General features: G+C 43.4%; 2 protein-coding genes across 13 annotated transcripts in view; one reads left to right on the top strand and one right to left on the bottom strand.

The window, feature by feature from the left end:
* MIDEAS (mitotic deacetylase associated SANT domain protein) overlaps positions 1-1,441 on the bottom strand; it is a 111,645-nt gene extending 110,204 nt beyond the window's left edge. For 2 of the 3 annotated variants that reach the window (XM_045013640.1, XM_045013642.1), the window contains exon 1: positions 1,006-1,441. The gene's annotated coding sequence lies outside the window, so the exon portion shown is untranslated. Of the gene's footprint in view, positions 1-10; positions 288-1,005 lie in introns of those variants that run through there. The other variant, XM_045013638.1, reaches the window with a different exon arrangement.
* PTGR2 (prostaglandin reductase 2) lies at positions 121-27,665 on the top strand. 10 transcript variants are annotated; one of them, XM_045013650.1, is made up of 11 exons: positions 910-928; positions 4,060-4,179; positions 13,998-14,074; positions 17,215-17,333; positions 19,337-19,528; positions 20,559-20,729; positions 22,212-22,421; positions 24,080-24,201; positions 25,740-25,827; positions 26,520-26,559; positions 27,537-27,665. In XM_045013650.1, exons 2-11 carry the CDS (start codon positions 4,118-4,120, stop codon positions 27,599-27,601), a joined length of 1,146 nt encoding a protein of 381 aa, XP_044869585.1. In that variant the 5' UTR covers positions 910-928; positions 4,060-4,117; the 3' UTR covers positions 27,602-27,665. The 10 variants fall into 10 exon arrangements, with proteins under 10 accessions (XP_044869581.1, XP_044869588.1, XP_044869586.1 ...); XM_045013648.1 differs by lacking the exon at positions 910-928 and adding an exon at positions 1,046-1,181; XM_045013644.1 differs by lacking the exon at positions 910-928 and adding an exon at positions 1,065-1,176.
* Positions 27,666-27,947: the final 282 nt, after the last annotated feature.

Raw genomic sequence — 27,947 nt, 5'->3', positions numbered from 1 at the left:
TAAATCTCACCTAATGTAGTTACACCCAGTGCTTGCACAGATCTGGAACTGATTTTATAAAAATAATCACACACTTCAAGCCGTGAGCCAACACACAAGAATGGCCATGCTCTTCCGGTGTCAGACATCAGGTCAATTGGCGTGTCATTCTCCTGCCCCACACACAACCGTGGACGTGGTGCACAGCTGGTAAGTGTCATCACATGGTCATCCCTCGTGTTTCACTGCCTGCTCGGTGCACACAGTCATCTCTGCGCCAAATAATTATTCACCTTCCCCTGCCAGTTTCATTACAAACTCGCCCTCTGTCTTTCCCAACAAAAAATGAACCGGGCGCCTTCCAACGAGCGCCTCGCGAACACAAATCCTCCCTGCTGGGAGCCCGGGCCCCCGCCACTGTCCTCGCTGAGCCCCCCCGCCCCCCCGTACAAAGAGCTACGGGGAACACGCGCTCCCCCTGCTCCTGCCGCCGCCCTCGCTGGCCCGGCCTCCGAGGGGGCGGGGCGGGGTTTCCACGCGCGCCAGGGACCAAGCGGGCCCCGCGGTCACAGGGGCTCCCTGCCAAGAGAGCTGTGGGCTCTCGCTCCCTGGGAGCTGGGCTCCTTCCCGCCCTCCCCGCTACCCCCGGCCTCTCGCCCCAGTCCCGGGATCACTGCCCTGCCCTGCCCGGGGCCCCCTGTACACCGGCGCGGGATGGACGGATCGCTCGCTCTCCCTCCCCCCCCAGTATTTCAAACTCAGCCCGTCCGACCGCACAGCTCCTACTGGGCCGCGCCCGCCTCGCCCTTTTAAGCAGCCGAGCCCCGCACGGCTCTTTTCAGAGGTACGCGCATGCGTGCGGGGAGTGAGCGGGGCGGACACAGGCCTTGGGTTAATAAGCTGGCTGCCGATCTCGCGCTTAGGCGGGTGCGCACGAGACTCGGTCCCGGTGAGTGCTGGCAGCACCCCCAGGCTGCCGGCGCGCGGGCGCTGGGGGATGAGGCGGGGGGAGGGGCGTTTCAGTACCTAACTGACCCCCGCCGCGAGTTCCAGTAACCGTCTGTCAGCTCGCGCAGCCGCGCACATGCGCTGGGCGGGGAGGACAGAGGAGGCGGGGTCGGTGCCTGCCCGTCTCCGCACCGTTCTTCGTTCCATAGACTGCGCTCGTGACTGCGAGCCCCCGGCCGCAGAGCCCGGGTCAGGTGAAGCGGGCTCGGAGCCGGGCGTGGGGGAGGGGCGGTGTTTCAGACCGAGAGACAACGGTCTGACAGTGCAAGGACGGGCCCCGCGCGCCTGGCTGCGCTGCACGGGACAAGGTGGCAGCGCCCTGGTTGTGGTGTAAAGTGACGATGTCCCGTGGGCGGGGTCAGAGTCCAATCGCGATACGGGGTGAAGCCCTGGTGCGGCTCGGTGCCCTGTGGGTTTGTGTCTGTCATGGGCAGTGGGTGTAGCCGGCGTTACCAGGGGGGAGGGGCCCTACTCGCTGTTTCTCTTGAATAAATGCTGCCGGCCAGTTGCGTCACAGTGACACAGTGCGCAGCCCTGTGCCCAGGCCTCTGTAGGACTGAGGCCAACATCGACTGGCTTGTAAAGAATGAACTGAGGTGGTTCTACCCTGATTGCAAACCTAGCCACCATCATAGCTGTTCAAGTCAGAAGGGACTGTTCTGATAATCTTCTCTCACGCGTGCCGGTCTCTATCACACAGGTATAAATCCAAACTGCAGGTGGAATCCACAAAGGGACTTAGGTGTTGCAACAGTGAGCATCAGGCCACCTAGCAAACCACAAGAATGACACTGCAACCCACAGAGCCGAGTTGTGTGCACCATACAATTACTCCTGGGGGAATTTGGTGCCAAAAAAAAAAAATCCTGCACACATTTTAAAATTCTGCAAATGTTATTTATCAAAATAACACTCACGGAAGGGGTGGAGTAGGGGTGGGGCCAGGGGCAGAGTGGGGGTCGAGCACCCACATGAAAGAGGGCAAGTAGACACCTATGCCTCAGAACCCAGGGGTCATAGCCGCCAACTTCCCTGCTTTTCCCTGGGTTCTTGACCCCCCCCCAGCCCTGCCCCCACTCCACCCCTTCCATGAGGCCCCACCCCATGCCCTGCCCCCATTCCAAACCCTTCCCCCAAATCCCCACTCCAATTCCGCCCCCTCCCTACCCCTATTCCAATGCCTTCCCCAAATCCCTGCCCCAGCCCCGCCCCCTCTCCAGAGTGCACCACGTTCCCACTCCTTCCTCCTCCCTCCCCGAGCTTGTTAACGCCACCAAACTGCTGTTTGGTGGTCTCTGGGAAGTAGGCGGAGGAGCGGGGACAGGGCGCACTATGGGGGGGGGAGGAGGAGGAGAAGGTGCGGCAGGCAGGGGGTGACGCAGTAGAGTGACCAGACAGCAAGTGTGAAAAATCGGGACGGGGGATGTGGGGTAATAAGAGCCCATATAAGAAAAAGGACCCAAAAATCAGGACATCTAGTCGCTCTAGGTGAGGGAAGCTTGGCTTCCAGTGGGGGCAGAGCACCCACTAATTTTTCCCCATGGGTGCTCCAGGGCTGGAGCACCCACAGAGTCGGGACCTATGCCAGGGATCCAGAGTGGGAAACAGCCTGATGCTCTGTCTTAGGCTTGTGTGGAGTTTCCTGCAGGCCACCATCTCTTTCTCGCATGTGGGGAATTGCAGCTGCCTGGAACCCTCTAGTTCCCTCCCCCTCTCCTTGGCAGTGTCTTCTATGTGTGAGCTGGGCTCTGCCAGGGCCAGTGGCCCCTAGTGGCGGCCAGCAGCACGGCAGCCCATTTCGGGGGCGGGGGAAGAAATTCTGTGCAAAAAGCATTAATTTCTGACAAATTCTGTATTGTGCAGTGGCGCAGAATTCCCCCAGGTGTAATACAATGAATGGGGAGACATAGCCTAAGAATGTGATCCACAAAACCAGCATGCTAGGCTGAGAGCTGCCTGAGCCAGCCAATGGGAGAGGCCAACCATGGGGAGGTAGGCCCCACTCCTCTCTTGTAGATAGGCACCTAACTCTGCTAATGATTCATAAACAGGAGCCCGCCACCTAGAGTCAGATGGCTTTAGGAACCTGTCATGCTCCACACAGAATGGGAGAGGAAAGAGGTACTCACCTTATAACTTTTAGCACAGTGGTTAGAGTAATCATCTGGGATATGGAGACCCCAGGTTCAATTCCTCCTCCTCTGCCAGAGGGAGAGAAGGGATTTGAACAGGGGTCTCCCTACAGAGTCATTCTCAAACTCTTGCTGGGCCAGAGATAGTATGTGTGAGAATGATTCTATAGTCCAGTGGTAAGCCCACCCAACTAGGAGGTGGGAGACCCTGGGTCCAGTCATCTTACTCCATTCATTCTATTATTACTCATCCTAGTTCAAACAGCTTCAACAGGAGAGACTGAAGGAACCCCACATCAAAATATCCCATTGCTCAGTAAATACTTTCTCCCCCCTCTCTGCCAGAAAGGCTGGAATTGAAACTGGATTTCCCATGTCCTAGGCAAGTGCTCTAACCACTGTGGTAAAAGTTATAAAGTAGGCGGTAACACCTCCTCCTCCAGCTGGATTTTGAATAGGACCTGAACCAAAAGGCAGCCTCAAAGCATTGTAGCCCAGAGAGCTAGCATTAGCATTTATTTTATTTAGCAGTAACGCAAGGAGCCTGTATCCTGTAAGACATTGGCTTCAGCAGTTAGCATAAGGCTTGAGGCCTATTAACTTTAGCACAGATAAATAGCCCAATGGTCACCCCTAAGTTTTGGGAACTGGGAATAGAATGTTTAAGGGGGAAGTTTGTACATAACATGAGACAACCACAGGAATATGAGCTAACACCAGCTTTTGGATATTTTAGGATAGGAACATCTGCAGATGTTTGACCACAAGAATGCCATGGCAATAAAATGGCATATATGATAATAAGATGAGATCATTAATAGGAGAAGGCCACCCCAACATTAGCAGGATAAGGAAATACAAATAAGGAAGAGAGGAGAAACCTCTACTGAATATACATTAGGCATAGTGGCGTCAGTGTAACATATAAGTTGTATCCCAGCCTGTGTACAGGAGGAGAGAGATGTAGACCTTGGGAGGTGCCAGGATTATGGCCACTGATGATGATGATGAGGAAGGTGATGAGGAAGATAATGGCTAACATTTCAGGTTGTTCTGCAAGGTATGGTGTGAGTATATGGATGTTCAGATGTAAATTCTGTATTATCTCTAACTACCTTGCTGGATCAGAGTGTTTGTGACTTCGCTAAATGTATTAATAAACTATTACAAATACAGAAGGGTTCCTAAAGTGTGAGTGTTGCAACTGTGCATATTGGGGTTCCCAGCTATACAGTAATTTTAATAATACTGGGCTTGATCTTGGGATAAGAACTGTCAAACCTCAGAGTGATAACTGGGAATTCTTAAGTAATCAATATAATTTAATACATAATCCATAGATCAAGCTACAGAATCCCTACCAGATCAGGCCCTGCAAACAATTTAGGCAGCTGAATGCCTATCTTCCTCCAGTTTGTGAATCAGTCCGGGGCTTAGGTGGGAGATAGGCAACTGAACTCCTAGAGAGAGACAGCAGTGCACATGCTGAGATGCCTAGGTAACTTTTACTTAGAAAACTTAGGCACCTACCTGGTTTGGTGGGAGTTTTGTGAATTGCAGCTTGAGCCAAAACTGGGAGTTAACTGCCTAAACCCAAAATGAAGGGTATGTCTACACAGGCAGCAGCAGTGAGCATCTGCACCTGAGTCAACAGACTTGGGCTCATGGTGCCCATGCTGTGGTACTAAAAATAGCTGTGTAGATAGCGCTTTTAATTTGTCTCAGGCTTGAGCTCTTGCTCTTGCTCTGAGCCCACCCCTTCCCCAGGCTTTCGATCCCAAGCTCCAACCCGAGCCACAACATCTACACAGCTCTGTTTAGCATGGTAACTCAAGACCGAGTCTGTTGTCTCGGGCTTGGAGGCTTGTTGCCACAGGCTGTATAGATGTACTTTAGGCATCTAAATATGGGGCTTAACTGCATACATACTTTTATGGATCTGGGCCTTAGTCCAGCCCACAGTGTCCTTCCCCCAACCAAGTGCTCAAAGAGGGGATCCTCTGCACATGGATCTCTAAGCTCCTCTGCAGAAAGTACTCCATCACCTCTGCAGCACTGCCCTGGCTGAATGTTCCCTCCAATTTTTTCCATGTGTGTGCGGAAAATTTTTTGTGATGCGCAACAAGGTATTTGCAGATGTGTGCCACCAGTAAAAACAAAAATATATATATTTTTTAAAAGTTACCATAGGGATAATTACTCCAGCCAGGACAGGTTAGGCATTTTAGAATTCACTACTCAAAGAATTAAATGTAAGTGTAAGAGAAACAAAAATTATGAAATGTATAGACCAGTCAAAACACTAAAATAACACACTTTGAAAGAATAAAATTACAGAGAATATATGTGCATTACGGGAAGTACCAAGAAATAACAACAATAATAATACAAGTATGTGTTGGGAGGTGAGTGTGAAAGAGACAGAGACTGTGTGTGTGTGTGACACAGACTGTGTTTGTGCTGGCTGCTGGGGAAGTCTCTGAGAGACGCCATGCGCTATCTCTTTAAGGCACTCATTGAAAGCTCTCCTGCTCTGTCCTGAGCCCTGTCTCCCTTCCCCCGCTCTGTGGAGATGGGGTGTGTGTGTGTGTGTGTGTGAGTGAGTGAGAGAGAGATGGCTGCTGGGAAAGTCTCAGAGACCGTGTGCTGTCTCTTTAAGAAAGGCACTCACCGCCTAGAGGCACCAGTCGTTCAGACCACAGAAGCTCTGAGTCCTGAGCCAGACTGCTCCCTCTCCCCTCTCTGCGGCAGGGGTGGCTCTAGGTATTTTGCCGCCCCAAGCACAGCAGGCAGGCTGCCCTCGGCGGCTTGCCTGCGGGAAGTCCCTGGTCCCGCGGATTTGGCGGCAGCCTGTGGGAGGTCCCTGGTCCTGCGGATTTGGCGGCAGCCTGCGGGAGGTCCGCTGAAGCCGTGGGACCAGCGGACCCTCCGCAGGCGCGCCACCGAAGGCAACCTGCCTGCCGCCCTTGCGGCGACCAGCAGAGCGCCCCCTGTGGCTTGCCGCCCCAGGCACACGCTTGGTGTGCTGGTGCCTGGAGCCGCGGAGATGGGGTACAGAGGTGGGGGGAGGGAGACACACTGACATCGGTGCCCCTCTCCCTCCTCCCACTCTGCACAGCCAGCAGGAGGGTCACAGGAGCAGCTGCAGGAGCAACGTAGCTGCAAAGTGGTGGGAGGGAGAGGCACCTGAACACTGCTGGATGCTCTGCTAATCAACTGGGCGGCACTTGAATCTCACCTGGGCGGCCGCCCAACTGCACAGCTTAGAGGGAACATAGTGCCCCGCCCTCCTGCCTGTAGGGCCTGTGCAAGGAGATTTCCTTCCTTTGTGTCCCTTCTGTGAATTTTTCCATAGGAGGTTATGCTCCAGGGCTATGCTGTTTAAGCCTGGTTTTTTGAATAGGTACTAATATGTGGCCCAGTCCTACAAACTCTTATTCACATAAATTGTCCTATTGATTTCAGTAGGGCTACTCAGGTGAGTTAGAATATGTAGGATTAGACCGTGGCTTAAAATGTAAGGCCTTAGTTTCAGTCAGAAAACACCAAACAATTTTCTGCTTATCATTTGTAAAATAAATACATACATAATTTTTGGAGATTATTTAGTGAGTGTTTCTTAATATATATTTTATTACATACACAAACTATGTTAAAAGAATATCACTAAGGTTGCAAAGTCAAGCACTCAGAAATGAGAAAATGCCAGAATGAAGGTTGCCCGTGCAACTTCAGTTCAGCCTCCTTGTGTCAGATTACAGTATTTAACTGCATGATTACATATTGTTTTCCCCCTGCCTCATTTAGTGCCCAGGACAGATTGTGCTCTGGGGATGAATAAGGGTTGTGGAATGAAGAATACTGTTGTCTGTAGGACTCCTGCCTCAGCTGTTGCAGAAGTTGGAAGGTGTGCACATATTGCAGATACTGGGATGGGTGGGCATAGGCCCATCCAAAATTTAAGGCCCACTGCCTCAAATGAGGGGGAGGAATGCCTCCTGGTCTGATTGATGGCCATCTTGCCAGTGCCAGGAGGAGGTTGATATGGAGGTCTCGTGCCTCTGTAAGGCCATGGGTGGGGTGTGCATATACAAGGAGGTATGGGGAGAAATGCAGTTAGAACCTCAGCAGGTTCTGGAGGAGCTGGAAGAGGGGCTGCAGCCAGACGCGCTCTACACAGATGTGTGCCAGGGTCTCTCTTGATGCAAAAGGGACAAGTGTCGGGAGACTTTGTGAACCACGCCAACCACATGACCGTGCTCACAGCTCCACAGAGGAGCTACCAGCTGAATTCCCCGGAAGGGTGAGGGACTAATGTAGAATACAGGCTGGGCCACTGTGGCTCCCGGCCTTCTGCAGGTGGCAATAGCTGCTGCCACTTGGTGTTGGAGCAGGACACAAGAGCAAGGACATGGAGCGTGAAGCATGGACAAGTATAGATGTTTTTGGGCACAGTTCAGAGATGGACTAGCTGAATGGCATTCAGCCTACTTGGGTGATGCATTGGAGGTCTCTAGTGGTCTAGTGGGGTTGGAAGATGTCGCAAATGAGGCAAGGGGTGTCAGAATGAGAAAAGATGGTCTCATGGTTAAGGCACTTGAATGTTGGCTTTGAGAATTAGATTCTATCCCTGTCTCTGCCAAAGTGTTCCTGTGTGTTGCTGGGGAAGTCACTTAAACCAGACTTTTCACTGGTGGTCACTAATTGTATGTCCTCCATTTTTTTATTGTGTGATTTGAGACCCTGGGGTCTGATCTGAAGTGCTGAGCTGCAATAGAAGATTTGGGAGCTGTGCTTTGAACATATAAAGTGGTTTATAATGTTAAATATTCTGAAGAAAAAAAACAGGTCCTAGTTGTCTCAAGTTTGGCACTCAAAATTAGTGGATTAATTTTGACTTTAATCTCTGAGTCTCAGGCAACCTTAATTCTGGCATTTCCTAACATTTGAGTGCTTTCCTTTGTAATCTTAATAACATTCTTTTAAAAATGTTTTTTGTTGCAATTTATTAGGTTTTAAAAAAGCAAACTGAACAAATAGAAATTCCATCATGTAGCATCATATTGACACCTACATGGCTTATCGGCAGGGGTGGAACCATAGATCTACATGTGGACATTTGCCACTTGAGCTAACTGAATAACTGATAGCAGTAGTAGGTTGTCATCCTCTATGTACTCCAGTACTAGATGAAGATGAGACACATACTTTGCTAGTGGGTTGCCACAGATATTTGCTGACTCCAAAGGAATGAGGCTCAGGAATCCTGGATTCCATTCCAGGCTCTGGAGGGATGTGTGCTGTAGTGTGCACACAGACTCTTCTGCCTATTTCATCAAAGCTTGACCCCTTCTGCTCTGTCTTCCTGAACCTGTCCATAGAATGTCAGGGACCTCAGGAGGTCATCTAGTCCAACCCCCTACTCAGGACCAATCCCCAGACAGTTTTTTAACCTCAGTTCCCTAAATGGTCCCCTCAAGGGCTGAACTCACAACCCTGGGTTTAGTAAACCAAGGCTCAAACCACTGAGCTATCCCCCATTCCTTTTTCTTCCCCACCCTGGCTCCTCATCCCAGTTCTATTCTCTTCATCTAGCCAGTCCTAATCTCCCCCTCAAAACACACCATCCGAATCACAGTTCCTTGTGCATCTCCCTGAGGCTCCTTGTCACAATCTATTCCTTCCAACTTGGTCTGGCTCTTGTCCCATCTGCATTCAGATCAGGCACCCTCCTTCTCCGTGCTGCCTAAGCCCAGATGGGAGAAGCTTTAAGAGCACAGAAGAGACAGGTTCCGACTCTCAGTTCTTGTGCCCAGTTCTGGCCCTGGCACTGCCTGCAGCAGCCCAGAGAGGCAATTGCAGGGAATGCTCTGCTCAGCTCCAGTAGGAAGCATGCTTAGAGCAGACAGAATCTTTGGAGACTTCAGCTGTAAAAGTCTAGCATGTCTCTAATAAGCATGTGCATACTGTGATTTTTTCAAAAACTTGTAACTTGGCCAAATTTGGGTAGATTTCCCTAAGAACAGCAAAAAGCATATACCTGATACAAAGGCCCATCCTCTGCCAAATTTCAAGTCCCTGCTCCAAAGCAGGAGGCACTAGCAGAGTCACCAAGAAAGAGTTGCCAGAACTTTTTAATATGGGAAACATGGTTCCCCAGTCTTTTTCTTGGAAACAGCTGAACCTTTTTGGCTGAAACTTTCCAGAAAAATTCAGCTTGAGACAGACACCTAGCATATAACATTTCAACCCTAGTGGTTAAAGTTTGGCAAAATTATAAGCAATTGAAAGCACCATCTTATAATGGGAAGTGTTGGGAAACCTTAATAATAAACGGTGCTACCAATACACAAATGAAAACAAAAAAGCATTGACTTTTTTTCCCAAAATAAAGCCTACAACATTGTCGTCTTCACTAATGTATTTTAGTCCCTTGAAAGGGTTGTTGTATGCCTGTTTGCAAAAGTGGGAAGAGACATGGGGAAAAGTAAAAGTAGGACAGAGAATGTAGTTGAGACTCCTCTGGGAATATTGCTGTGACCCTCTCTAATGCTGCTGCTGCTGCAGCATGACTCAAATGATCCTGGCATTCAGTCATGGCGGTTTAACCTTGCCGTAATTTATACTCTGAATGTGATAAAAGAACATTCTCAATTAATACACTCAGTCCATTATTATTTGAAAAGTTTAATGTGTTAAAGTGTGTAGCATCTTATCCTAAAGAACTGAACCTATACAATTTTCCTTAGAAATGACATTTATTGACATGACACATGTATTCAAGGCAGTAATGTAAATACTACTCTTTTTTCACTTTTTAAAGAAAAATATTTTTCCTTTCAGTCCCTCCAAAAGACTCCCATAATCCAATGGTACTAAAACGTGTGATCTTATTTTTTTTCTTATGAAGTCTCTATTGCTTTTTAATGTTGGAAGATATTGGTGCTTCATGTTACATTGTGATATGAATGTGTCCAGCATTTTTCACTTGTGTAATGGTTTATTGGCTTGCAGCCTGGAATAAGTGCAGTTGTACTGAGAAATAAATGTCCATCTCCATAATTATCTTTTACTGTGACAGCTGCCATAGAGTGACACTTCAGTCACCAGCTTCCCCCTTATTCTCTCACCACCCACTCACTGTATCAGGGAAGGTCTCCAAATGGCATTGCTGTACAAGTTTATCAACAACAGATCAGTAAGCTGAACTCAAATATTAACAGTATTCCTGTCCCCCAAGAACTTCAGACCTTCAAATAAGTCATCTAAGATTTTGCTCCTTAGATGCCTCCCCCTCTTTCTCTCATCTTCCTGTGCACTACTGCGAATGTGCTGTTTTCCTGTGTTTTAATATTTTTGTTTGTTAATCAGAGATTTAAAAAAATGCATTGATGCTAAAGTGGTAAAAATATGTTTAAATAACTTCAACACTTACTGACATACTGGAATTTCCAGATGGGGCTGAATATTTTGAGGTCTGCACTTACTGTGTGCCACAATACAGAGCAGGTGTTGGGGAGGGTAGAAATACATATATATTTAAGAATTATTAATTGGCCCTTGTTAATACTCTTTCCATTCTCATAATACAATTGCATAGTGACTTCAGAATTACAAAGATTGTCAAAAGTGTGCACATAAAAACTTAATCTCTCTCTAACTTAGGCCCATATTAAAATAACTACATGATGCCTGTGGGTAAAATCCATTACACCTACATAAAACCTGTGTATTTAGGCTTTAAGTGGGTGGAGTGTGGAGATATTTTTGGGGGTGAAATCCATTCCTTATACTCAAACCCCAGAGCTGTTGAGTGGGGCTGCTGCAGAGACTCCTGTGGCTGCTATTTCAGCCTATGGGCTATGAAAATGACAGCCCTTCCATACTAGTTGCATGGGATGTTTGGGCCCCTGGATCAGCATAAATGTGGATCCTTTGACTCCTCCTTAGTTCATGCCCATTGAAGTCCTTCATAAAGGTTTATGCAGTAGTAACACGGTGAACTATTCCGTGGTACATGGGAACTGTGCATTTACTCTGCCTGCAGACACCCCTTTTCCAATTCTATCTAGGGATTAAATTGTGCAGAGGGCCACATCAAGGCAACTCTGCGGCAGAGTACGGAGTTGAACTGAGCTCTCCCAAGTTCCAGGCTAGTACCCTTGCTACTAGGCTGCTCTTCTCTTCATAGTTTACATCTGTATGTTTAGTTAAGAAACTCTATGGATATTTCAATATTTATGCACCTTCTCGTAAATACTAATCTCTGTACATTTAAATGTTAAGATTTTAACTGTAACATTATTTGGTAAACTAGCAGCCATAAGAAAAGTTACAAAGATGTTATGTGTTATGAACTATACTGTGCTAACTTGGTTTTGTTGTGGAGAGCTGTGTGGGTTACCATATGCAGTGTAATTATTCATAGATATGACTTGGGTATAATACCAGCGGCTGATAAATCAATATACAAACATTTAAAATAATCTGTAACATTTATGGTGGCAGATCAGCCACCTTCTTCTTCACCCTCAGAGCAGCCAAGTGTCTTTAGAGGATGGATCAGTGGTGACCCACAGAGAAAACAAAGGATCAAAAGAGAGGCTTGAAGAGGAGAGACTCTACGGAGGGCCCATAACAGCAAGCTCACTAAACTGGTGTTTAAGAATTCCACATTTCATAGTTTTGCACCACTTGGGAATTGAAATCTCAGAAGAAAACCAGAACCCATGTATTTTTATTCTCATAAACAGCATTTGAAAATATAACGGCAAATAAACACAAATATTACACCTCATGCATATGTCAAATGTAGATTTTTTTTTTTTTGAGAAGAAGGGAGAGGGACCTGCATATGTTCATTCCTACCCCACTTAGGAAAGGAGATGTGCATATTCTTGTTACGGTCATTCCCACCCCATTTATTTATATATAATACATATACGCACAATTATTTTCTTTTTTGTATTTTGTAACATTCAAGAATAAAGACGAACAAGCACTCCAAACTAAACAGATGAGTCCAGAAAGAAAAAATCATCACTAAATCTGATTAGTTGTTCTTATCAACAAAATAAACACTATGACAGAGATATCAGCTATCATGTTTTTTTTTTTTTAATGTCCTTGATGCTTATGGAGGTTAATGTTTATGGAGCTCAGTTGAGCAAGAAGTATGTATGTAATCCAGGTGTTAGCAATAGGAACATTATTATTTTATTCTAAATCCTAGAAATCCATGAGATTGTAATTTTCTCTTTATTAATTAGGTTTATATCACATCGATCACCATGGCATTTTCAGTAGCAAAGACTCAATCAGTGTTGGACACAAATTTCCAGTCCTCCATTTCATTCACCTGTTGAAATACAGGGGGAAACCACTCAGGAAAACAGTTCTAGTGGTGTAAAATTCTTCCTCACCCCTGATCCTTCTCAGAAGAAAATGTGCTGCTGAAGCAAAGACCTGATATTTCCTTTCTCCTCTTCATGGAGAGCAATACTTGAGTTGCCTTATATTGCTGTCTCTTATCTCATATTGAAAAACATATCTTAAATGTCAGTCTTTAATGCAATGTAATTATTTTTTATTTATTGCTGTCACTGACATGTCTACCTTTTACTTGACTGTGTCAGACCTACATACATACACCTTAGGTCGTTTAATGTAATGAGCCATCTAATCTTATTTCTCTATATTTAGCTATATGTTTGTGTGTTGGGGTGTATGTTTACCATCCCTTAACATGGATATAATCCATACTGAAATTAGAATAGGTACCTCTGTGTTTTTCATAGGGACACTAATTAACATGAGATTATTAAAACAGGGCTTGTGGTTGTTGGATTTTTTAAATAAATCTAATTTGTTTTTCACTTTTACTGCTGTTTAATTGTCCAAACTGAAAGAATGAAGGGAAAAAGTAAAGCAGACTAGGCTGTTTTACTTCCTGATTTCACATACTGTTATAGTGGTGTTTGGATTTGTGTTGCAATCACTGCAGAGGAATATTTAAATATAAACAAAACCTGTTTCCATTTTTACAGATAATATATATTTTATAAAACCTATTTCCAACCCCTATTTTTTGGGTCTGAACTATCTGACATTGAATTGAGTGGGCTGATGCACATATGTAAAATTGCATGTGTGTTGGCAGGATTGAGACCTTTAGTTGTATCCTAAAGCCTTTCCAGAAGATGCCATTGGGCTACGGGGTGAAATCTTGGCTCTATCAAAGTAGATGACAAAATTCCATTAACTTAAATGAGGTCAGACCTTCACAGCTAATCTTTTTTTACTCCCTTTGTTGCTGAAATTTGAATTCATGTTAACAATAGTTTTCTATGGAATGTCAGTTCATGTCAAGACAAACCAGCTGTGCTGAAAGAGAGAATTTTTTCTAACATATCGGGTATAACTGTCAGCAGTTAAGCATGGGCTTCATTTATAAGTTTAAAGGAACTGGGAGTGAAACCGTTACCCTATTGAAGTCAATAATTTAAAAAATGTAATCATTCATTTTGGGTAAATTGTTCTCTTTTAGCTCTTTTCCTGCTTCTTTCACACGCTGTATTTCTTATCAGTTTCCCATCATCATCCTTGCTAACAGAATAGTTGCAGAGCAAAAGTGAAGGATGGCAGGGTTCTCCTACCTCAAGAAGCAGAAGATATGCAGCTGTCTGTAGTCAGTTGTGACTTCAACCACAGCCAGTCTATGAGACCATTTAAATGTTATGATCTCCACTGGACCCACATGTGGAATTTAAATTGTTTTTCTCTGGGTTTCAAATTACTGAATACTTCACCCCCAAAATGTTTCTCTGTAAGAAAATTCTATAAATTTGACATGCATTTCAAACAGCTTTTGCTTTGCAGGGTCACTGACGTACAGTGTGGAATTCCTGCTAAAGTGGTTATGATTATACAAAGAGTGGTGTTGAACTCACGTCCTGGTATGTATTTATTTCCAACAAAAGATCAGTGTATTTTGTATAATTGCATAATACTCCTAAATGGGGAGGGAAATGGAGGAAAGTAACATGAGATATTTTACAGAAAGTAATGTGCAATAGAAAAAGAGGTTTATGATAGATGTGTAGTTATTGAGCCTGTATATGCAGTCTTCAAACTTTTAGGCAAGATCATAGAGTTAGGTGTAATATTAGTGACTCAATGGCAATAGCCAAAGGCACACTATCATTTACAGCTTTTTAGCTTTAAAATTTGTTCTCAATTTACTCTGCTGTTTGTAATTCACTCTGAGATGATTGACAATAATATGCTTCTCTGCTGACTTTTGGCCTTTTGGCAAACTTTGAATCTCCGCTTCCTACCATGTTTCTAAGGACCTTGAAATTTACATGGCTTTTGTTGTTGTTTGTTGTTTACTTCTTTGCTTATGCACTTGCATCACTGTAGATGTCAGAGCAACTCTTGGAATAATGTTTATTAGTTTGCTGCCGCAGAACTAGTTAACATTTTGACGTTTTTGGATATTTGTCAGTTTGGAAATAGTTTTTGCAGGTAAAAACGACAGTGGTATCTCCTGTAGATAGGTGTTTCTCTACAGTGAGTGAAGGATCAATTAGTGGCCTAAATTTGTGCAGTTAATGCTAAAAATGGCCCCAATTCTTAGATCTGGCTGAGGTGCACTTAGCACAGACCCTGGAGAGCTTCTCTCCAATCCTGGGAATTACCACAGCATCTGGATTTCTCTAATTTAAGCACAGTTGCTTATGGCCCCAAAGGGCTGTTGTGGCAGGGAGGACTGTCTAAAACATATTGGCACTCTGGCCACACCGTCTTTTCCCCTGGCAAGACTTCTGCGTCAAGGGAGGCCAGAAAGGGGAGTGGTATAGAGTCCATCTGGCCAGATCCACCAGCTTTCTGGAAGTGGCACAGAGAGGCTGTATCAGACCAGAGAAACTGGCCCAATGCCACCTCTGTGTTTTAGAGTGCGGGGCTAATCAGAACCTTGTCGCTACACAAGTATGTCATTGTCTTTGGAAAATAAGAACAACTCAATTTTTATGAGCCAAGTTTGGATTTGATCTCTGTCTCATTTTTCTAACCTGCCCTGATAAAAACTTTATAGCTCTGGGGCTGTTCAGAACTTAGGAGTGGTGTTGGTTTGCTAACCTGGTTGTCCAGACTGTGATACAGTGAAGTGAACTTATACATTATGTGTACAAAATATTAGCATGAATAAATTCTGTCCCAAATTATATATATATATATATATATATACTTAATTATAATTTAATATGTCTTTTAATAAACTATGTTAAATTAGTGAGTGTGTTTGGGTATTGGTTTTTGTTTGTTTTTTAATTTTTCTCAATTACTCTTGACGTCCTAATTTCAGAATGAAAAGTATAAAAACAGCATAATTCTCTCGTTACACAGGTGCAATTCAGTAGTATTGCATGTGTGTAACTTAGAGCAAAATTAGGCACCACGGATCTGATTCTTTTCTCACTTACACCAGTGCAAGTCAGGAAAAATTCCATTGCCATAAGTGTGAGATCAGAATTGGGACCAGCATTTTTAAGCATCTCAAATCCAGCTGTCCTTACTTAAAAGCACTGAAATTGTCCTATGCGGGTATTGACCTTCACATCCCACTTGAGTGAATGGGGTTGAGGAAAAGGGTGAATTTACCTTTTCTGTGGTTTGTGTGTGGCTGAAGACCATTCTGCAAGGCAAACTGATTTAGGTTATCAAGGCTATCTTTGCAACAACAAAAAAACTTAGACATTCTTTTTGTTTTGCTTCCTATAGAAACTTAGACTAATTTAGAAAATTGATATAAGAATAAAATGAATAAGAATAATTCATTTATTAAGGAGGTTAATTTTTTAGCCTCCAATTGGTTAAATCAGGCCTGCACAACATACGGCCTGCGGGCCGCATGTGGCCCGCGGAGGCTCACTGTGCGGCCCGCAGGGGGATTCTAAATCCCGCGCACACGGCGCTCTGCAGGCAGCCCAGAGCCCTTTGAATCCCGGCCACGTCTGGGATTTAAAGGGCTCAGGGCTCCATGCGGGCAGCCCAGAGCCTTTGAATCCCGGCCACGGCTCCAGCGGCCGGGCTAGGGCTGGGATTTAAAGGGCTTGGGCTCCCCTCAGCGGCAGGAGCTCTGGGCCCTTTAAATCCCTGCCCCAGCCCCGCAAAGCTCCGGGTTCCCCCAGCCGCCAGAGCCCCGGGCCCTTTAATTTGCCCTTGAGGGCTCCCAGCCACCTCTTCAGCTGGGATCCCCTGGTTGATTTAAAATCAAGTATCACCTCCCCACCCCCAACCTTCCTTTTTGGCCCACAGCTGTTTTGGTGGGGCGGTGCTGGGGAAGGAGGGTTTGTTTCTACAGGGCTGGGCGGCGCTGGGGCGGGGTGTTTCCGCGGGGCCGGGAGGTGCTGGGGGGGGGGTGTTTCCGCGGAGCCGGGGGATTTTGGCCCTCAGCTGTTTTCTTTGGAGTAATGTGGCCCTCGCTGCTTTACGAATTGTGCAGGCCTGGGTTAAATGTACCTTCTGTGCAAAGTCATATGCTACATTTTAAAAAATATTCTTGTTAACCTTTTGGAATGCTAATATGAGAAAATGCAAAGCTACATGTGAGCATCATAGTTCAGAGCAAAAAAACTATGGCCGTGATCCTGCAAACACTAATGCATGGATACTTGAACATAAGAAGTGCTGTATTGTGTCAGAGCAATGGTCCATCTATCCCAGTATCCTGTTTTCCAAATGTGAAGTTAAGCACATGCATGGATAAGGGTTAGGGTTCTTACCACCCTGCAAGATGAAGCTGTAAGTCAGTTTCTCCCTTGCTGAAAAGACCCTTGGAAACATTTACAGGGATACAGAAAAGCCCTTTTATTTCTTTTGTTTCAGAGAAATAAATAATCAAGACATGCTATGCAAGAATGCTATGTCAAACTGGAATTTTGTGAATTTTAGTCCACTTAATTTATTTACTAAAAAAGGAGGCAGAACATTTAAATAAAAGGCCTCAATTTTTAAAAAATAAAGTTAGATCAAAGGTTTTATCACTGATTCATTTGAAGGTTTTTTTTGCTTCACTTTAAAATAATTCTAGGTAAAAATGGTGTGCCAGTGGCAGAAAACTTCCGAATGGAAGCGGTCCCCCTACCAGATAAAATCACAGATGGACAGGTACAAGCTCGAACCCTCTACCTTTCTGTGGACCCTTACATGGTAAGTGAAAGAATTGAGGTAATGTCAGGAGATTTTCTAAAAACGATTTTACCTCGGTGCCAACCATGATGTTTAGTGTGAACTATACAAACCATGAGCCAAACTCATCCCTGATATAACTCCATTCACTTCTGTGGAATTATATTGGGGAATTTGGCATTAATGTGCCTGTGGCTTATATAGGTTTTTATATATAAGAATGGGGTCATATATATATATATATGACCCCATTGTTATATATAAGTGGGGCAGAAGCAAAAATCAAAATTCCCTGATATTCATAAAAAGCAGTCAGGTAGGCCCAGACCCTCAGAGGTATCTAGGTGCTGAACTCCATGGGAATACAGTGCCTAAATACCTTTGAAGATCTGGGCTTATTTCCAAGCATAAAATTAGTACACTTAAATTCTATGTAGTTATCCAGTTTTTACTTACTTATATCGTGCTAGGTGCTCGTCTGCTCTGGATGGTGTAGGAAGGAGCAAAGAAGAAACAAACAGCCTGTGGAGGGGCCAGTGAGGCTGTCTCATGCTCCCTCACCCTTCACCAATACCTGCAAAAGCCCTTCCATATGAACAATATATAGTTGGGAGTGCTGTGGATTTGGGGGTGGAACTAGGCAGAGCCACCCTTAGCAATTTTTGCATGGGCCTGTAAAATAAAATTTTCAAGCTTCATGAAGAAAAGGATTAGACATACTCTTTTTTTTTTTTAAGTATATAAAGGAAGGATGAGACAACTCTGACATTTCTAGATTCCCCTAATCATAGAGGGCCCACAGCCATGGGCTTCAGAAGCACCACAGTTTTGCTCTGAAACTGAGTAGCAGCAACAGCTCTATACAGAATAGTCCCTTGTTAATTTGACAGAAATTCTAATAGAAAATCCAGCAGGGTTAGTATTGCCAGCCCACCACAGAATCTAGCACAACTAGCTGGGCATCGGGATTCACTCCAGCTTGCACTCTAGGCCTAGGGTGTGGGACAGCAAGAGGCCAATGACAGCAACCTGAAGGTCAATCCCACATCTGTGCCATTAAAGGAGGTAGCAGCAGCACCATCACCCACCCAACTAGCTCCCAGAAGAGGCAGATCAGGAATGATGTGGAGGAAGGAGAGACGCGTGAAAGGTGGGGGCATTCTTTTCTCCCAAGAGCCCAGCTGCCTTTCCAGCAGCAATTTATGATTCAACATCCATTTTCAATGCTCAATTTCTATTGAAAAAAATAAATAAATTTAGGGTCAGATAGGGCAGCTGAACTCAAGTGGCCCAGATGTTTTCACTGAAAGAAGAAGTAGGAATTCATATTCAAAACATTATCATGACATTTCATATTAAACCCATAGTATCTTAAACCAACCATTCTGGAGTCTGGGTTGGTGGCCTACTAATAATGATTTGCATGGTTACATGAGAGTAGGGTTACCAACCCTCCAGGATTCTCCTGGAGTCTCCAAGAATTAAAGATTAATCTTTAATTAAAGATTGTCATGTGATGAAACCTCTAGGAATACATCCAACCAAAATTGGCAATCCTATATAGGAGACCCAGCTTTGATTATTGATCCTTGGCTCTTATTCCCTGGGATGACAGGAGCTGTGATTATGCAAGAGAAGTATTCTTGGCTCCTTGTAGTGGAGGAGTACCTCATGTTTCTCTATAAAGTTCTCTTCATCCAATTAAGTAGTGTTAATTGGGTTTGAAGAGAATCTCATCAAGTCCCTATTGGCTAGAAGTTTGTGTGTGGTGTGGTGCATTTAGGGTGTGTGTTTGTGGTGACACTATTGAGGAAAATAAAATTTCCTCCCTTTGTATCTAAGTGCATGACTGAAAGGAGAAATAAATAACTAAGAATGTGAAAATGGAGTTCTTACTGAAAATTTTGGAGTAGCCCTTTGTGCTTTGTTATTAAATGCATCCCACCCCAAAGTTACTGAACATGTAAAGGAAGCTCATGTACATCATCATGCAAGAATCTCCTCATTAGAGCCTTCTCTTTTAGCGCTGCCGCATGAATGAAGACACAGGTTCTGATTATCTCCTACCCTGGCAGTTGTCTGAGGTGGCTGATGGTGGGGGCATTGGGGTTGTGGAGGAGAGCAAACATGCTAACTTTGCTAAAGGAGATATTGTAACTTCTTTCAACTGGCCCTGGCAGACAAAGGTCATTCTAGATGGAAGACTCCTCCAAAAGGTAACATACTGAACTATAGAAAATTAAGTTAGTGTGTATACTATTTTTCTCCATTTTTTAAAAATCTTTTGTTTGCATGTGACAATTGATTGTTATTTTAGAGATATGTCAAGGACAAAGCAGCGCTAATAAAGCAACCAGTTATTACAAAGCAGATCAAATTAAGTTTGGCAAAGTCTACATTAATTTCTCTTTTATTTGTAAGAAGCAATTAGGAATTCCTTTTCCTGCCACTAAACAATCCAATGTTGATGAAATTGTTAAATTCATCAGCATTTTCTCTGAGGCTGCTGTTAAGGCTTGTCCATTAATCATGCAAACTCCAGATAGAACTTTTGACACCTGATCACCAACATATCTTACTACTATGCTCTTAACACATTTTGTATTAAATGCAAAAAGCATACATTAGTGAAACCTTGTAAAATCTCAAGCACACCCACAAAGGTAAGGCTATTCAAAGTCACAGTTCTGTAATGGCTATAACTTAGCCCCTCTGCACACAGAGTATTTAATATATATTGCATTTTCACTATAGACAGAAAACTTCTGCAACTTGGGGTAGATTGGCTTTCTGGAAACATTTGTTTTAGGACTATTGGTGTCATTGACTCAACTCCAAGATATGGCAACCCTGCTGTAGCATTCGTGAAGTCATTGAGGGTGTAGTTCAACATTGTTAACTATTTTCTGTCTCCGAACCGGTATTGACAATGGCGTAATTTTACATCTTACTTTCTAATTGCTAAAAATCCTTAAGTCTCTTGTGAGTGACTTTTTGTTAAAATAGTTTTTTTTTTCCAAAATGCTTTTGTTTCACTTTTTTGTAAACTTGTTATTGAAGTATTATAGTAGATCTGACAGCTGATTTACAGCAGGCTTCTGAATACTGGTTTATACTTTGTCTGAACTAAACATCCTGGGTTATTTTGTACTTGTGTTTATTTAAAATGTCGTCATCCTAAAATCTGCAGTCAACAAATAATAATAATAATCCAAAGTTTCACTTTAATTTTTTTTTCTCATGTAGCTAGATCCACAACTTGTTGATGGACACCTCTCCTACTTTCTTGGTGCAGCTGGCATTACTGGGCTGACCTCCTTTCTAGGAATAAAAGAGAAGGGACATGTGACTCTGGGTGCCAATCAGACAATGGTTGTCAGTGGGGCTGCTGGTGCCTGTGGTTCTCTGGCTGGTCAGGTAAACAGGTTTAAGATTTGCAAGAGAATGAGCTATTACTTCTAAGTTCTGTCTTGTGAGATGTGCCTTCTTGTAACGCCACTGATTTCACTGGAGTTACACCCACCTGCTTATTTCATCTGTGAATTTGGCTCACAGTCAACAGTGAGGCTCATGCTGAGTGTATTTAGGTTTTGAACTTCAGATTCTTGAAACTGGGAGGGGAGGAGAAGTTGAGTATGATGATTACTTTGTCACTGGCTTGAAAGTAAACAAACTGATTTATTGCATAGTAGTCTGCCCCCAATTTCTAATTGCCTACCTGTTTACTTAATACACTAATTTTCATATAGAAAAATATTTTACCAGATTTTTATAGTGTTTAGTTGTCAATCTTACGGACTTTGGAACGTTATGATAAAGTACACTCTTACCAAAAGTTGTGTGAAAGGCTACTAGACCAGTGGTTCTCAAACTTGTTCCGCTGCTTGTGCAGGGAAAGCCCCTGGCAGGCCGGGCCAGTTTGTTTACCTGCCACATGCGCAGGTTTGGTCGATCGCGGCTCCCAGTGGCTGTGGTTCGCTGCTCCAGGCCAATGGGAGCTGCTGGAAGCGGCGCGGGCTGAGGGACGTACTGGCTGCCACTTCCAGCAGCTCTCATTGGCCTGGAGCAGTGAACCGTGGCCACTGGGAGCCGCGATCGGCCGAACCTGTGGACCCGGCAGGTAAACAAACCAGTCCGGCCCACCAAGGGCTTTCCCTGCACAAGCAGCCGAACAAGTTTGGGAACCACTGTACTAGAGTATTGATGTGTTCACCCATGCATTAGGATGATATGGCTAGTGAAAAGCATAGTAAATACTTTCATATGTTGCTTTGGATAACATTACATAAGAATGTCCAATCTGGATCAGACCAGTGATGCATCTACTCAGGTATCCTGTCTTTTGACAGTGGCTGAAGCCTAATGCTTCAGAGAGAATGAACATGACAGGGCAATTATCATCCCCTGTTGTCCAGTTCCAGTATCTGGCAATCACAGGCTTAGGGACACCGAGAGCATGGAGTTGTGTCCCTAACTATCCTGGTTAGCCATTGATGGACCTATCCTTTCCTATCCATTCTTTATATTTTATTGGTATACAGTTCTTTAAAAAGGTAGTAATATTATTTATCCTCCCAAGCTTTCCAGAGTAAGGTGTATATACACAGCATTCAACAAGTAAACTTAAAACAAGTCAAATTCAAACACAAACTGTTACACCACAGCATTTGAACAAATACATCAAATTAGAGTATATTTGCATTTTGATTTTCCAGTCTTTTTACTGGAGACCCAATCACTGGAGGGGAAATGGTGCTTGACATTTGGCAGTCTTAAATTGTATTCAGCCCCTAAAGTACTGGTGTCTGTAATTCTGCTGGTTAAAATTCAAGTGATTACAGGGTACTGAAATGTGGGCAGATTGATGGTCTCACTGTTTTGTTTATGGTGTTTCTGCAGATTGGCCGCCTAGAGGGCTGCTCTAGAGTGGTAGGAATCTGTGGTACAGATGAGAAGTGCTCCATTTTGGTCTCAGAAATGGGGTTTGATGTGGCTATCAATTACAAGAAGGGGAATGTGGCAGAGCAGCTGCATGAACTCTGCCCAGCTGGCGTGGATGTTTATTTTGATAATGTTGGTGGAGACCTCAGTGATGCAGTTATAAATCAGGTACCTATACCAGCTGTCCTGTTTATACCTCCTCCCACTCCCAAATTCTTCATGCATCTTTTAGAATGAGTGTAATATAAACCAACCTGATGAAAGATAGGAAAACCTTCCCTTCCCACATGTACCTGACATACTGAATGTGATTGAGTCAAACTGTCCAAACATCAGAGACATAAGCCTATCATGCTGAACTGGCCTGATGGCCTAGCAGTAGCAATTTTGCATTGTGATGCAGGAGTCCTGAGTTTGATTTCCACTTCTGGTGTCTTAATCCTCTAACTAGCAGGGACAGGGGAGTACTTTAGCAACAATGCCTGTCTGAGAGGGCGATTACTGTTGTTTTTCAACTTTGATCATCTCTGGTTTGTTAAGGAGTAATATTACTGGGCTCTAGTGAGGGTCCTAACCAGTCCTCTCTGGTAGTATCACCAGAGTTGGAGGTGGGAAGGGGAGAAAATAGGGACACTTATCAAGACCTTAGTGAGACTCTTCTCTCAGGAAAACTCTTATCATGATAATCCAGTTCATCAGCTGAATGAGGTTTACTCAGTTTGAGAAATTGGTTATTGTTTGTCCACCTCCTAAAAACATCATTTGGAGTCCCTGGGAAGGGGGAAAATGGATTATTCATTCTTACTCAAGCTTTACTAGAAGAACCTTTCAGAGTATTTGGGTAATCTGAATGCTGCTGGGGTCAATCAAGGAAATAGTTGGGGAGAGTTAATTACAGTTGTTAAATCACTTCTTATACCCACTGTTCCCTCACTGCATATTATGCATTTCCAGGAATCTCAGACTCCTGTCAGCCCTTGAGCGCAGGTACCCTCTGGGATTTGGTGGGCCAGCAACAGGAATCAAAGATCTCCCATTTTTTGTTGAGGCTATTCTACTGCTGGGCTAGAGAGAAGGAAAGGTTTTTTTTAATTTTAATTGTATTTTATTTTAAAACTTGGAATGTGGCACGGGAGTGTAATATTCTGCACTTCACATGCATAAGTGGTTGAGGGGACTCATATTTTCATGAGTGAGAGACTACATTGACACCGTCTTCCTTACTCCTGTTTCACAAATTAAAAGAATAGAGTAGAAAACTCACGCTTCTTAATTGTGTAAGACTGCAGAACAGATACATGGAATGTTTTTTATTTTTCATTACACAGCTAAGTATGTGGGGGAGGGATAGCTCAGTGGTTTGAGTATTGGCCTGCTAAACCCAGGGTTGTGAGCTCCATCCTTGAGGGGGCCATTTAGGGATCTGGGGCAAAAATCTGTCTGGGGATTGGCCCTGCTTTGAGCAGCAGGGTTGGACTAGATGAACTCCTGAGGTCCCTTCCAACCCTGGTTTGCACTGTTCCTCCTTCCACAATAAACATCCTCACTCAGTAAAGTAACAATCCCTCATATTTGTTACCCAGTTAACACCTTGTTGAATTGTACAGTGGGGTCTTATCCTCCCACTACTGCACTGTTTTTAAACCACCTGCTACACCATTACAAGCTGAATGACCACATGTATACAATTCTTCTCCCAATGTCTTCTTCTAAGGAAAATGACTTGTTGCATGATTACCATATTTAGTCTAATGAACTTCTAATAAGCTTATGTCTTTTTGAGGACAAAGAAAGTAGTATTTCTAATTTTATGTTGTCTCAAACAGATGAATCAGAACAGCCATATCATCCTATGTGGACAGATTTCCCAGTATAATAAAGATGTACCTTATCCTCCCCCACTGCCTCCTGCAGTAGAAGAAATACGGAAAGCAAAGAATATCACAAGGTATATTTCTCCTTCCCCACCAGCTTCATGGTGCACTGAACACAAATTTACAGGTGTTGAGTTTACATTATCAGTATATTTGATCTGAGGAGAGGGACTCTGGATCCATTGTAAGCATTTTTATGGTAACGCTGTGGATTACTGAAAAAGAGGGAAGGACCTGGTGATTTTGTGTTTTACAGCTGTTTGTATTATAAACATTTGGTGAGGAGGCCACTAAATGGGCAGAAGGAACACTGAGAATTGTGACTTCAAGTGGTACTAACATTGCATAATTAAAATAATTTCAATTGGCTGATATATGCCTCACCTGTGGTCACTTGCTTTATTCTTTGGCTGTCTGTCAGTCCTTTTAATATGAAGAAGGTTCTGTTACCAAATGTTCTGTAGCAAGTGTCTTGTCTCTGAATGTAGTTGTGTGTGAGGAGAGAAAATTAAGTTGAATCCTTCTTGGAAGGTATTGTGATCACTGCATCTTCCACTTTTTAAGTTACTCTTTTTAGTACTAATTTTCTTTATTACGGAAGAGGATTTCAAATATGACACAATATATATAGGAAAAAGATTCATGAATGTAAATTAACATGGGCTCTTGGTTAAGCTTACACTAAAATAAGGCTGCAAAGACCAAACTCTACTAGTGCTCAAGGTCCCCTCTATACGCACCCGATAATCACAGGAAATTAATAGATATGCCTATCTGATCCTATAGGATGGTCCTTGCTAGGACCATCCAGAACAGATAACTAATGCATCAGGTCTAACTTTTTCAGTCTTTTGTTGACCACTTCCAATCCTTTAATGGATCACCTCCCATCTTACCCACTAAATCTCCACATTCCTTGGAGCATTCTACACCTGAATGAGCTTCAGAAATAAACAGTGTATATACTGGTTTGAGATCCATTGCTCTCACCTTAAGCATTAATTACAGTTGTATACCTCTCTGAAGTCAGCGCTTTAATGTGGCTCTGTAGTTGCGGCAGCAGCGCTGGGAGAGAGCTTTTTTGTTTGCTGGTTTCCACTTGGGATGACAAAAAAAAAATGAGTAGAAAATTACCTGCATTTTACAGTCACATATTAAGCTGATCTCTCTAGTACAGGGGTGGGCAAATGTCTGAGTATGGAAATTGTATGGTGAGCCATGAATGCTCATGAAATTGGGGTTTGGGGACATGCTGCTGCTTCCAGGAGCTGTTTTAGGTGAGTGGAAACTCGGGGCTGGATGAAAACATCCCCCAGGCCATAGTTTGCCCACCCCCGCTCAAGTAGCACTCCTTGACTGCTAGTCCTCCTTTCAATACTGTTTGAAATACAGGCAGGATTACTTCTCTGAGACCACATTATTTCATCTAAAGCTTCTATTGTACAGAATTGTATGAGCAAGCTTGCTCAGCAGCTGTCTGCACTACATCTAACTATAGCTATTAATCTTCTGTTACATTTGCCCACAAAACTGAAAAGATTTCAAAGGCTTTTGAAATATATTGACCAGCCACTCTAGTTATTAAATCATCATCCATTCTTTTCTTTCACAGGGAGAGGTTTCTGGTATTAAACTATATGGACAAACACGAAGCTAGTATTCTACAGCTCTGTCAGTGGATCAAAGAGGGGAAACTGAAGGTAGGACCCGAACCTGTATATTTTATTCATAGGTATGAGCCTTCTTTCAGGAAGCCTATTTTCTTTGCCCATATCAAAATCATCACCACTCTGGTGCCTCACTTTGGAGAGTGAAATGATAACACACTTGAAGGCTTTTTTTATAGCAGCACTGTTTTAGAAAGGGCAGTATAGCTACTTAGAATGTAGTTTTACAGCAATATAACTGGGTCCTTTAGAAGCGCACACAACCGATGCCTAGATTCTACCATTCTCAGAGAAAGCCAAATCCTAGTTGTTGTTTTTTTGACATGAGGTTCCTAATCCAAACTTGAAAAGTCACTCTTTATTACTTTATGGTGGGTAAGTGCCCTGTGTCCAGCTCTTTTCTCCTGAAGCCTACTGATGTTATGTGGTCCCCCAACTGATCTGCTCATCCTCCCTGAACTTCACATTCATGTACACTCAGAGCTGCAGTAATGTTTTCTCTTTCATTTGAAGGGTTTATTAGCCTACAGGTTTAAAACAATCTACTTGAACAATGTAGCTACTTTCATTTTGACCAAAGGGCAAGTCCAAAAGGGAGCACCTTCCTCTGTGGAGTAAAAGGATGCCTTTAAAATCTTTGGTCAGTGCTGTGGCAATTGTATGGCCCCTTTCAGATAGACACTGATTTTGGAGGGAAAACTAACAAGACCTATTCTTATTGACAGGTCAAAGAGACTGTGGTAAAAGGCCTGGAAAACATTGGGGGTAAGATGTTGCATCATTTTCTAGCATAATCTTTGTTGAAATATAGTTACAACACAACTTTCTCTCTCCTTTCCTCTTCCCCCAATTCAGATGTTTGTCCCTCTCCTAGAATATGGTTTTAAAATTATTTGCCTAAACAAGGTCAAAATGTCATTTCAAGAGAGGTAAAATAGCCTGCAGCCAGTGGCTAAAAAACAAAAGAAACAGTAAAAACAAAACAAAAGAGGGGCTTTGTACACCCAAGCTATAAAGCTAAAGAGCCAGCTTGTTCAAAACCTGTGGTTTGAAAACAAGCATTCTTACAGCAGGTAACAGCAAACTTAAGTAAGTCCTGCAGGGTCAGAGGAAAACCCTTGGGAACAAAACATTAGCTAAATCATACAAGTTGGGTTTAATTTCGAACCATTAGCTTACTACACTTCATGGATTTGTTTTAAAGGGACTTGGCTAATTGGATAGCCATATTCCATATTGGGTTTACCTGTGCTTTACTTTTTATGTAAAGTTTTCATGTTTATTTCTGAAGCAATAAATATTTTATAAGCTGCCTCTTCACCCAATGGCCAAAGCTTTAAATAAAAGCCTTTGCTGTAGGCTTGCCAGGTATATGCCCGCCTCTTGTGTCTGCATGGCATATCCTAACAAGGCATACAATAATTAAAAATTAACCGCTATTGTTGTAAACAAAGGTCTGATCAGGCATTTTAAATGTTAAAACTAATTTATTAAAGTTTTATTTAAATTGCCTTTGGCAACTTGTTGCAGTCTAACATTATGGTGTCTCAACTTCCTGTGTTGTGGGGGAATCTGTACGTTTTAAGTCCAAAATATGATTTCTCTTTACATTGTTATAATCCAGTAAAGCAGGCTCTCAGGATCTTATCTAACATTTTTGCTTTTTTTAAAAAATGTACTACATGCATAAATGTTTAATTGGTATTATCCTAATAATGTGTATTATTCTTATTCTCTTGTAGGGGCTTTCCAGTCCATGATGACCGGAGGCAACACTGGAAAACAGATAGTGTTAATTTCTGAATAAAAATCTTTGCCTCTTCATGTGAGGGTGGCCCAACAGGAAAAATAAACTTGACTCTTTATTTTGACTGCTGAACAAGCATTATTTTATTTAAATTAATCTTCCCTTTTGTTACAGCAAGCACCAACAACTAAAAAACCGCTACACTTGGATAGCAGATATTTTTGGACACGAGTACATTTGAAAAACTCTTCCACTGAGAAACTTAAATTTGTATCTGAAGCCAGGCTGTATAGTACCTGAAATACTTCCATTTCATAGCCTGAAACACTCTTCCGCTGGTCCATTTAGTCCATTTCCTTACATAATGGTGTTTTACATCATGCCTACAAGTCCAGACAACAGAGCA

This window comes from Mauremys mutica, chromosome 4 (genome assembly GCF_020497125.1).
Source record: "Mauremys mutica isolate MM-2020 ecotype Southern chromosome 4, ASM2049712v1, whole genome shotgun sequence".
NCBI classification, from domain to species: domain Eukaryota; kingdom Metazoa; phylum Chordata; order Testudines; family Geoemydidae; genus Mauremys; species Mauremys mutica.
The sequence above is the reverse complement of the archived record's forward strand: the minus strand, read 5'-3'. Positions and strand labels throughout refer to the sequence as shown.